Consider the following 12,563-nt stretch of genomic DNA (forward strand, 5'->3'; position numbering starts at 1 on the left):
TTGTTCCGCAGTACCTTCGGTTTAGCTCCTGCTGTTCGTTCCTTTTTTTATGGAACATTGTTGTTGTTTATGCTTCGAAATTCATAACCCAAGTGCTTGCTATTAATCATTTCTGTAAACTTTGCATTGCGAATAAATTTTAGTGCTTGGTGCGCAATGTTCCAGGCATGACCTTGACGTTAGCGAAACTTGGGAGGAATCCAAGTAACAATTTTTCATAAGAGAAAGGTATAAAAGCAGACATGCGCGCAGTACGTACTCTTATGCCTTATCAAGAGTGGACGCACAACCTCAGAAAGGAAACAGAAATGTGGCCCATAAGGTCAAAGACTTTGGCAGACTACATCGGATGCGGATTACTCGAGCAATCAGCTACATGAAACCGCACTTATACCAGCAGTTATTCACAACTTATTCTGCTAAATGAAAAAGCTCGGGCTTTTCTGATGATGAATTTCGATGTAACTACAGCAAAAACGTACTTCCACTGACTGCATCGGCAACGATCTGCGCGGACACACAACGCGTTTATTATTTGGAAATTCTCAGACTCACAACTGCCGCTTGTGTTTACACCTGGGCGAATTCTACTTTAAGGTGCTTCAACCCGTTTCCGAACGTGGTACCACAAGACGTGCAGGCATAACGTGTTCAGCTTGCGGACGTCCACGCTGGCCATAGCGTCCAGCGTCCACGTGACCCCACGGTAGTGCGTTGATGGGCGCGGGTCAAAGGACTGAAATGTCTCGAGAACCTACGGGTAACCAGAAGAAATTAAATTATGTTAATAAAAAACAAGTAATCGTAGTACTTGAAAGAACTAGTAGTAAAAAAACTCACGGTGTGTCAGGAACAGAAAATAAAATAAGCTTAAATAGCGCTCTTGGTTTATCATTAAGCGTTTTTGTACATTTGTTACTTCCCAAAAGCATCAAATTGAAAGATTTGACATCCGTCGGAAAAAGTTCAAAGGGTTTACTAAATAAACACAAACTGAAACTGGTCAGTTTCACTAAACGTTTTAAGTACTGTAGCCGCCCGCACAAGTTGCCCCACAGAGTGAGGTATACGGATATTTGGCCTCACATTGCTCGCTGTTCAGCGCAGTGTGTGCAGGGAGAAGGCAGCGGCCGGATCTGCCAATGGAGCAACTTGTGCGGGCGGCTACAGTACACTGGCAAATCTTTCGTCAGCTTATTAATATTGATTTCCTTATTTATATTAGTATTAATCAGTTCTTTAAAGTTACTATTCTGTCAGTATTCTATGCTGTTATTTTTCTGTTAATAATATTATACTCTGTTATTATTCTCGTACGTACATTTCTGACTAACAAATCCTTTGCAAGCCAGCTAGTGCAAGTAGAACTGGCTACACACTGCGCGATTCGCTCCATATCCAGCGGTGGTCCGTCGCAGTACAGAATCTTCTCAAACAGGTCCCAGATCTGCGCTTCGTCAGAATTCCCCAGCATGAAGACCGCAAACGGCACACGAAATTCCAGTACTAGAACAGATCTATTTTTGTATTGCAAGGAATAATCTTTCCAGATTAAACGGTCACAGCCTGTCGCCAGCCGAGAATGCAACGAGGCCATCGCGGCAAACACTTCTTTCAACGCCAACGATTGCTCGATCGTCAGTGAGCGCTGGTGCACAATCACACGCTCTTAACGGATGCCGGCGTTGTCCAAAACCCGTTTAATCAAGTTCAGGGCTTCATCAACCTCACTCAAGCCCTCCCTATCGCCGCTGTAAACCTGTGTATCGTGGATGCAGATCGTTCGCACTGTGGGAGTAATATGCTTGAACAGGCAGCTATATACCGCATAATTCCCGTTCCATTTCTTCACCGACCGCGGTGCAAAGGCTCGATCGATAAAGGGAGCGCGAACATCTTTGCACAGCTCCGCCGATGTGAGAAGGGTTTCCCAGAGTTGACAGGTGCGTCGGCATCGTTGCCGGTCAATGGTGTCCAGAGACAAAAAGACCTCTTTCAAAATTTCAAAGGGAACGCCAAAGCGCATCCCACCTCATTGTATCGCGCTTTCCGCTTTTGTTCGACCGCTTCCTCCTCCTCACCGCGTGAATTAACGGAGTGCACTAAGACGGAACACACTAGGTCCCTTCGTGCTCCATGGAAAAATTTCATCTAAGATGGAAGAGTGGAAAAATGTCAGTACTTTACCGATGCTCAGTCTCCAGTTCTCAAAAATAAGATCCATATGCTACAGGAGACCGCTGTCAACCAGACTGTCAATAATAATAAAATCTGACCATGGGTCAATCAACAAACTGTTCCAACATAGCAACCGATTTTGAAACTCGATATGGTCGTCGGCCATGCAATTCTAAGTGAAAATGGCGCTTGAAAATCACCTTGGGCGTTAGGAGCATTAGAGACAGAGCTAGAAACAGGTTTTTCCATTCTGCACAGTTTTTAAGAGGATTAACTAAGCTGGTACCCACTTTGCTTTCAAAACATTTAAGGCTTAAGCTGTGAACAAATTTCTGTCAATAAATTTGGAATTAGCGCTATTGATTGCCTAGAAGAACTGTACAGCGCGTTTTTCGGTCTAATTCCCAATAACCCGAAGCGGTTTTTGGAACTACTAGTCAGGAACTTATTCGCATTCGAAATTTCAAAAAAATTTCTATATCAAAAATTGGTTGGAGACGAGCACGGATTGCTTGTATTAAATACGTAGCCAGATCTGCCTTTAAAAAATTACATATGGTCAATAAGAAAAAAACCACATATGGTCGATACGTCCTCCATATATTAGCCATTGCCAATAACCATGCTGACTTTGCGGCAAACAACTTACGATTGTGGCTGAGTGGACGGGAGTCCTTTCGCGTAGTTGCAGGTAGTGCATCTTCCGGCTGAGAATGCACGAAAACCGCAAGCGGAAGGTGCGCTCAATGTTGCGGACCAACTGCGCGGCCAAGGAACGATTCAGAGTCCAGTAGCCACTGGGCACACTGCACGTCCGCATAATGAAATGCCCCGGTTGAAGACGCTTTTCTTCGAGTTGCTTTGATGAGGAGATGCAACGTATCTGTCGGCTAGGAAGCAGTTCGCTAGTACGCTGTCCCGCCACGGCCACCTCTACCAGCGCGTAGTCCAACAAATCCACAAAGGAATCAATGAGGACTCTCCCGGGATACCACTTCCAGGGATGATCGAACAGCAGCACCTCCACAGGAGCCCCCGCTCGTGGTCTCCGGGATGGTTCTGTGGAACAGTCGAAAACCTTTCCGCATTCTACCGGCACTGCCTGATGTGTCGGACACCCGAAATCCACGAGCAGACGCCGGGAGTTCCTTTAATTTCCTCCAGACCGGTGACATGGCCGTGCTGCAACATTCCGTTTATCTCCACATCCACAGCGTCCCATCCATACACGGACCGCGTACTGTCTTCGTAGAGATGCATTTTGGCTTATTTGGCGAAAAGACAGAACTCTAAACAAAACCTGTTCAAAAGACTGTAGAATAGACGTGCTCTGATGGAAGTCTAAGAAGTTCTAAATCTGTACCTGGATTAAAAGAGTCGAAACGGCATAATATTCTGCCTTACAATAATAATCACGATTGTCGACTTTCCACAACAAAGGTGAAAGTAAATCTACAGTATTTCACGAAAAAATCTAATTGCATCAACCGTAGATCGTGCTTGTAACTGTAAGTGACCCACTTTGCACTAAGCAATAAACCACCACCCCACTATAGAAGTGGCAAAAGCAGAGGGCATTTATCACCCACGTGTGCGACCTGGTATCGTATCGTATTGAGTTAACGGACGGGTAACAGGATGCCTGAGCGATTAGGCCAGAAAGAAGAAGGCAATACGCGCAACACGTTATATCGGCAACGACAAATGCACGGACCGCATACTTTTTAGGATTCCATTTCTTGTAACTGGATTGCAGTCTCCGCGTGAAGTTAAAACCTACAGAGAAAGGCCGAAGGTTCTATACAGTAGTATCCCCCAACCGGCAACGCTCCTGGAATCAGTGTTTGCATGTGTGTATTGAAGTTCCCGTAAGATGGTGGGTAAGTCTCTTGTAAGGTTCCCATAAGTCTCTTGTTCTAAATAAAACGGAAGCTCGTTTGAAAACTTCTTGAAAATGAAGACCGGAAAACTTGCAGTGCAGAGAAAGAATCAATAAAGCAAATAATCCAAAATCACAAGTTCAGCCGTACCAGCGCACACTTAAACAGCAATCACAACAAAAACATCGTAATTATGCCGTATAGCATTTCGAATCAAGCCGATATGAAAAATTAGGCCGCGGTCGCCGGTTAGTAGTTCATTGGTTAAAAAATACTGACATTACTTGCGAATTCGCATTTGCAATTATGTTATTCAAGATAAATATAGTAACTGAATGCTTAGCAGCAGGAAAATTATTATCCTGCAAAGTGCAAACCAAGTTCGGCACTTTTGCATTAGCTCTAAATGGACTGTAATATTTGTTTACTGTTTAAACATGACCGTGCAAAACTGACCAGTGAAACCCCATGGACCAGAGAAAGCCAGTAAAACCGAAATTCGCGAGAATAAATTTTAAGAACACGCATCTGAACTGAATTGGTTTAACAAATACCTTTCCACGTTTTTAACAGACGCAAAGTGCGATGCGTTGCAGGAAATAGTCAACGGTGCCGAAAAGAAAACCTGGCCTAGAGTACTAGTATTTCAAGAGCTACAAGTAACTCGTACGTTGATAATAGAAGTAGAAGTATTCATGATAATAAATTTTCCCCGACTGGCCACCGGTAGCTATAACATATGCATTTGCTTTGCGTGTGCTCATTTCATGTCTAACATCGGCGGTGCAATCAGTTAGTGCTATCTTGTAATCTTGAGATGATGATCTCGATAATTCGTGTCTACCGTTGATAATGTCCGACCGTAACACTCAATGCGTATCGCTTAATGAGATCTAATTCCAAAAATTTTCATGTTACGGGACGCATTATGCCGCCGCAGCGAAACATGCGAAGAACATGCCAGTTGCCAACTCATATACATGTACCGGTATACAAACCTCTATAGTAAGTCAATTCTTGTACGCGTGTGCACTATCCATTGGTGCTTTATTACCACACAGAGATACAGCATTCTTCTATCAGTCAGGGGAGATTCTTTTTGATATATTCTTATTACTTAGGCAGACGCTAAATAAGCCAGAATGTATCTGTACGAGCTGCAAAAAGTTAAGAGATCTCTGTACGCCTGGAATGCCGTGGATGTGGAGATTGGCGGTCTCCTTCAATACGGCCACGTCATTGGCCTGGAAGAAACTGACGGAACAACGCCGCGTTTGATCGTCGACTTGGGCTGTCCGACCCAGGATGCAGTGCTAGTGAAAGAAGGGGCGATCTTCGACAGCTCTTTGCGCCCTACCTCCAAGAAACGCCCGCCCACGGGAGAGCAGGTGGAAGTGCTGATATTCGAGCACAAGAATGGTCCCTGGAAATGGTATCCGGGCAAGATCTTGATTAAGTCCTTCCTCAACTTGGAAAAGACAGCGCTGATAGAAGTGGAAATCAATGGCTATCGTCAGCGCGAACTGCTTCCCGAAAAACAGATCCGACGACCGCTTTCGCTGGATAAACAACAACAAAAGCGTCTGCAACCAGGACACTTCGTCTTGCGGACGTGTCGTGTGCCGAACGGTTACTGGACGTTGGACCGGTTTGTAGCAGATGCATTGTGCCGTAAGGTAGAAAAGAAATTTCATCTTCGCTTTACGCGCGTCCTCAGCCAGGAGCTGCACTACGTGCGGCGGTGCAATGAGCCTCCAATGGATGATGCGGATGTGGTAAGGTTCCCTACGAAACCGGTTTGACCTCCCAATATCATTGTTGTTTTGGTACTGCGTGGGGTCGTTTCTTGTCGAACGTTAGTTATACTGTATTTTGCGTGAACCGGCAAGAAACAACCGGAAACTGTGTTTTACAGAAAAATATAGAATAAAATTTTTGCAAAATGTTTTTCTTGAATTTGTGTTGTTTGCTCTACGTAATTATGCGTAAGCTCTAACTAAAACTTTGTTCAATTCTTTTTTATTTTAGACGAAACTTTTCGAAAGCCAGAATGGGAAATGTGTACGTTCTCCTAACGAAAAGTCGTGTCTGAGCGAACGAAAGCGGAAAAAGCGCCAAACTGCAGGGGATTGCGGTTTAGCATTGCCAGTCGAGATCCTGAAGGAGATCTTCCTGTCACTGCACACCGTCGGTCAACAGCGCTGCCGACGCACCTGTCAACTGTGGGATGCCGTGCTGACATCGGGAGACGAGTGGAGAACATTCGTGCGCATACAGATAGAGGCAGAGGACGATTATGCCATTCATCCATACATTGGGTATAATTGCCTCTTCAAGCACATCACGCCCGGTACGCGAACAATCTGCCTGCAAGATCCGGAATGTGGTCTTGACTACGAGGACCGCGAAGATTGGATTAAGATCAACGAAGCTGTGAACTTGATTAGAAAAGTCCTGGACGATGGAGGCATACGCATCGACCGATTTATCCTGCACCAACGCGAGATGTTAATTGACTTATCCGAACTGCCGCTGAAAATGTTTTTCGCCGAGACAGCCGCGCTGTATTCCACACTGGCATCCTGCTGTGACCGTTTAATATTGAAGCAACACCGCCTGATTTATCAGTGCATAAATGATAATTCCTGGGAATTCCGTATTCCAACGGCTGCCATGAATCCAGGCAGTGTGGACGAAGCGCAAATTTGGGATGTGTTTGAGAAGCATCTGTGCTGTGTTGGACCGAAGAGAGAGCTGTACGAAAGGCATCGGTGTCATCCGCCGGTCGACAGGCAGCGTTTGACCCACTGCCTGGCGAATTTGATTAACAGCCGAGAGAGGGCGTCGATTGTGAAGAAGGTACCTCATGTACTGTACATATACCACGGCTACAGTACTCTCCGAGAAACTGTGCATGAGTTCTGCAATTCAGCTCTTTCTAATGGCATTCCGATTATCCGAAATGATTTTACAGATTCTGAAGGATTACCAAACTTGCGATCCGCGTTCCTCCGCTTCTTACCGGAATTCGAAGTGGATTTTGTATAATATGGCGAACATGGACGTCGGAAAGCTGAACAAACTGTGCCTGCTTGCCTTGTGGCGCGAAATGGCGTTCTGGTCTGATTCATCCTCGGATGAGGAAGAAGGCAACAGCGACAGCTCAGATTCCGACAACTAGGGACGGCGCATTACTGGTGAACCTTGTTACATTTAGCGCTATATTCTTATACTTTGTACTATATAATTGCACCAGACTGCGCATTGGCAAACCGGGACGCAGCTCTCATGGTCGGGGCTGCAGACTTAGCTCTGCCTGTTTCATCATAACAACATTATCCAGATTCAGATCTATATTGCCACGAATGGGATACACCAGAGCCGGCAAACCAGAAAAGACTGACCAAAACCAATAATATTATATTCTGAAAGCCCGTAGTCGAAAACCCGGCCAGATAGTACTCATTTCATTCAAAACCTCTCCCGCTTCGAACGCCAAACGGAAGAGTTTTGACTACCTTCACCAAATGTAACTAAATTATTATAATAATAATTATCATCGTGGTATTTTTAACCAGGTAGTGTTGCCACGTAAACAAACTAAAATACAGTTAAAAAACGAAAGTATTTTCCACTAATTAAAGTATCAGAATTAATTTAATTTGCAGACGACTACAAATTTAACGACTACATATTTAAGAACGACTATATATTTAACATTGTCATCGAGGACAATTTCTAAACAAGTGCCGGCCGAGCAGCTATCGCCACACTATCACTAATGTGATTGTCTGTTCAATCAGTGATAGACCGAACTACCGCCACTGTTCAGTGCACAAACCCGTTAGTTCACTGAGTGACCGAACTACCACTACGGATAGCTATGTGAGCGGTTGACCGAGCTGTCATCACTATCCGATGCACAAAGCCCGATGGGTGAGCGGGTGACCGAGCTACCACTACCGTCCATGCACAGAGCCCGGTAGGTGCGCGGGTGACCGACCTGTCATTACTGTACAGTGTACATGAGTGACCGAACTACCAGTCTACCACTGTAGTCCAGTTGACACAGCCAAAAGGGATGAATAAAAACGATTAAAACAGAAATTCGAATCGACCGCCCGTAAACCACAAGAAATGCGGAGGCGAAGCCGAGGTGACCAAGCTACCACTACTATCCCGTGCGGAGTCCGCTAGGTAAACGAGTGCACAGAGCCCGGTAGGTGAGCGGGTGACCGAGCTGCCACTACTGTCCAGTGTACAAAGCCCGTTAGGAAACGAGTGACTGAGCTACCACTACCGTCCGTGCACAGAGCCCGGTAGGTGAACGAGTGATCAAGCTGTAATTATTGTACAGTGTATATGAGTGACCGAACTACCACTGCTGGTGCAGGAAACCCGTTAAGTAAACGAGCTACCACTACTACTTTCGAGTGCACCGAGTCCGTTAGGCGTTAGGTGAGCAGGCGACCGAGCGACCACAACTGTCCGGCGAACAGAACCGGTCAGATAAGCAAGTAATCGAGGTACCACTGCTGACCGGACACACACTACCGGGCATCCACCACTTTCCAGTGAAAAGAGCCAGTGAAGTGACGAGTCACCGAACTAGTGATCCAGTGCACTATCACTGTTTCGAATTTCATACATCATAGACTGATATTTCGGCTTTCTTTTTGGGTAGTAGATAGTAGTATCATAAAAATTATCTGTATGTACAGCCAAAGGGAATGCTTTCAAGGTTGAGAGAATCATGAACTGGTTTTCATACAAAATTCGTGTTTGCCCAATTGCATTTACCGATCATGTTTCGACGAAATATAGATGTTATTCTAATAAATATTCATTCAACTTCAAACAAAAGGGCTATGGACCACAAGACACGCGGAGGCGAAGCCGAGGCTGTTTCTTGTACTTATTATGGGAACAGCGGAAATGGTACGGCACCATTTCGACTCGTGACACAGGGAACGTTTAACTGTTACATAGCAATTATTTGCGCGCTAACAGTTATTCACGCCGATGCCCTTCGCACCTTTATAGCAATCTACTTTGTGGCGATGCAGCTGATGCCTAAAACCATCAAGCTTATAATGCGCTTTTATTAACTCAACTCTACAACCATTACGAGCTTTTCGTAAGAACGTGGCTCATGATTGCTGTATTACTATGTGGCGTTATGCGCACATTAGCGGCTTTTTAACTGTTTCTCTTGGAGATAGTATTCGATTAATATACCTTTACATATTCGTACAGTTAACCCGTTCCACACCATGCGTGTTAGACCGACATGGTGGCGGACTTCTTCTCTACCGTCCGTTGTTGTGGTCACAGGTTGCTTTAAATAGTTTTATTTCAAAGGGGAGATGTTAGACTAAGTTTAAACTATGTAACAGTTAGCTGCACCATGTCCGTGAAGTCTGGGGGGTGACCAAACATGGTCAAAATTGACCAAACTGGGCTCCCGGAGGTCCTGCTTGTCTCTACACTCACGTTAGCGTCAGATAATTACCACAAAAATTAGAAAGGAAGTTACTGTCAAGCTTTATGGAAGTGCGAAACAAAGTTCAGAGAAAAAGCGCCCGCTGGTCAGTTCTGGTCAAATGAAAATACCATGTCGAATTCGACACGGTTGGGCATGGTACTAATTTATTTATAATCTTCAAAAATGCATATCAATTGATAGAAAAATCGTACACGGTAGCACAAATAATCAAAATAGAGGTCATAAAAACCTCTAAATAATGGCCTGAGCATAGTGGTCAGCAAGGTGACCACTGGTCAATACTGACCGGAAATACGAAAAATGTAGTTGTTGACTGAGCGCTTCTAAAATCAGTGTGAATTGAATGTTAACGAATTTTATAACAGCCCTCTTAATAGCGTTGAAGTCACGATAATGCTCGGAAGATGCCCGATGCTTCTCAAGGTGCTTTGAACGCTATTATTACCATATACGGATGGTATTCGGCAACCCGGCTAATTCACTGTCCCATTCCAGTTCTTATAACTTATTCTTTCCACGTTTCACGTTTTCAACTGCACTAACTAGTTAATAAACCTGCGGAAGTTACTGATTTTGCATAGATACTTTGATAATGAAACTTCTGCCCTTGCATTAAACAGGCGCCATTCGAACTTTCCGGTCCACGGGCGCTCGTAACCTTTAGCACTGATCTGTGCAGAACGTTTACTATATCAAAAGGGAGTATTCTACAATGCGTTGCTGTGTATACACAACGTCTAGGTACTAACTAGCAGCGGCGGCGTCTAAGAGAATGCAAAGTACATGCATTCCCTCACACATTTTGGCTAATTAATGCTTAAAAAATTAGTTGTTCTCCTGTACAGTAAGTAATAGGGTTGTTTGGCACAACGTTACTGAACCTTTTTTGCGGCACTTACGGCGGATACTTCCATATTTCGCAGCAACTGGTCACTTGTACGACACTGGGAAGAATGGTCACCGGTCCATAACGATGGTAACCATGCTAGCCAGAATTCCTCCTCTTTATCTCAGCTATCTCATTCAGTTGCGCAACCGGATATAGTATTACTTCAAATGTGTACATCATTCGAATTTTGATCCACAACAAAGCCGATGACCAACTGTCCAAAACGTAGGGCGGAAGTGACCAACTGTTGCGAATTGTCGAAGCTCTACTTATGCACTGCTATATATGAGTGGTTCTTCGTTTTTAAATTTTCTTTGACCACTGGTCATCTTGATGACCATCACAATGCATCCGCGTTCAAGTACTCGTCGAGATCTATCGTTTGAGCTATTGGCACATTCTGTGCGATTTTTCTGTCAGCTGTTATAAACGGCAATGAATAACATGTCGGTGCAACATGGTTACCATGCGTGTCAGTCCGACATGGTCATCTCCTGCTTGACCTATGGTCGCTAAAAATTTGAAAAAATTATTTTTCTCTTAATTAGATTTTTCTGTCCCAGACTGCCAATTTTCGAAACTGTAGTCCAATCCCTTCTAGTACCCGGTTTTCCTGGGTTAATACGACGCGTGATAATAATTATGTGTCAACTTGATAAGCTTTTACTAACCGAGCACCATGTGCAAAAGGGCAAAAGGAAAAAATGCCGGTTGACAAAAGTTATGGTGCAGTAATAATTTTACAAAAGTCTGCGACTTCGCCTCCTTTTTTTTGTGCGGTCTGACGTCGTAAACCAAGAGAATATTATGCATTATGATATTTCGTAGCTCAGACGTCGAGATTTCGGTTTTACCTTTGATCACCGCACTGGTCCTCGTTTTTGTTTCATAAACGAAGCCTTAATGTCCTCACTGTTTGCGGTTGCCATTGGTACAGCAACGATGTTCAGTACAGATAGAGACCTGTGGCTGCCCGTGGCTTCCACCTTTATATCACCTGTCAGGACAGTGAACAACTGCTGAATGGTGCAGCACTATAGCAATATTTTGCGATTTTTGTGCAAAGATAACGTGGTTTTCGCGCTAATTAATTGTGTGCCTAGTTGGTTCGTACAGTCGACTAGGTTGATTTTTTCATTGGCGTACTATAAATAATTACCGGAATTATTCCGCAGATTTTGCAGGATTATCAAAACTGTGACCCACGTCTTTATGCGCAATATGGGAATTCCAAGCTGATTCTGTATAATATACATAGCTACCGTAGACGTTGAGAAGCTGAATAAGGCGAAGCCGAAGCTGAGAAAATTTCGGAACCCGTTTTGCGATAAAAAAGTGTCGAAGCTGCGGCAGGCTAGGTGTTTTATACTTTAAACGTTGCAGAGAGCTTTCACCGGTGTTTTTGGTCATCAGTCATAATTATGCAATTGTTCATGGGACAGCTGTTAGCAGTAACATTTAAAACAAACCTACGTAGTCGTATCCACGGAAGACACGGGAAAACCAATCGTACCAGTCTGCATGGGCAACGTGCTGAATCAAACCGATACCTGGATTTGTTGCTCATCTTGTTAATACTAATACTGTTGGACTCGGAAGAAAGAGCAGATATACTTGTACCCGTAATTCCGGCAATAGTTACTTATTCCTTGACCTTTTACTGTTGGTTCGCCTTCGCTTGGCCCTAGGCTGCAATTAAAGGCGCGAGGAGTGCATGCGCTACGTTTCGTACGAAAACCGCAGTTTATTATTTCATTAAGCACTGCTCCTAGATATTTGTAAACTCATCTCCTAAAGCAGCTGAAGGTATCTGTCAACCCTTCAAATTCCTCATGATGTCGAGCACTGATATCTATATATCTATATAACCTATCTATGTATATCTATATCTATATATCTATATAATATATATATATATCTATATAATCCTTCAAATTCCTCATGATGTCGAGCATTGATATCTATAATGGCAGCTGCGTTACCTATGACCTGAATGTTGGTGTCTAAGAACACGCAATCCTTTAAAAACGAGCGAACTCCATTCCCCCAGCGCATGTTAATTGCTGCGCGGGCGCGCGTTTGAAATAGTTAGTTCTCAGTGCCACTAGAG

General features: G+C 44.1%; 1 protein-coding gene and 1 long non-coding RNA gene across 3 annotated transcripts; one reads left to right on the forward strand and one right to left on the reverse strand.

The window, feature by feature from the left end:
• Window positions 1-567: 567 nt before the first annotated feature.
• LOC129602813 (uncharacterized) lies at window positions 568-4,764 on the reverse strand. 2 transcript variants are annotated; one of them, XR_008692443.1, is made up of 5 exons: window positions 4,613-4,764; window positions 3,542-4,094; window positions 2,828-3,467; window positions 1,322-2,151; window positions 568-754 (listed from the first exon to the last, which is right to left on the reverse strand). It is a non-coding gene; the product is annotated as an uncharacterized LOC129602813 (long non-coding RNA). The 2 variants fall into 2 exon arrangements; XR_008692442.1 differs by having other exon boundaries at window positions 2,828-4,094.
• A 233-nt stretch (window positions 4,765-4,997) lies between these two features.
• LOC129602655 (uncharacterized) lies at window positions 4,998-7,541 on the forward strand. Its single transcript, XM_055501742.1, has 4 exons — window positions 4,998-5,063; window positions 5,180-5,833; window positions 6,087-6,917; window positions 7,033-7,541. Exons 2-4 carry the CDS (start codon window positions 5,201-5,203, stop codon window positions 7,237-7,239), a joined length of 1,671 nt encoding a protein of 556 aa, XP_055357717.1. The 5' UTR covers window positions 4,998-5,063; window positions 5,180-5,200; the 3' UTR covers window positions 7,240-7,541.
• Window positions 7,542-12,563: the final 5,022 nt, after the last annotated feature.

The sequence above is a fragment of the Paramacrobiotus metropolitanus genome, unplaced genomic scaffold, assembly GCF_019649055.1.
Source record: "Paramacrobiotus metropolitanus isolate TYO unplaced genomic scaffold, Prichtersi_v1.0 Parri_scaffold0000001, whole genome shotgun sequence".
Classification (NCBI taxonomy): Eukaryota; Metazoa; Tardigrada; class Eutardigrada; order Parachela; family Macrobiotidae; genus Paramacrobiotus; species Paramacrobiotus metropolitanus.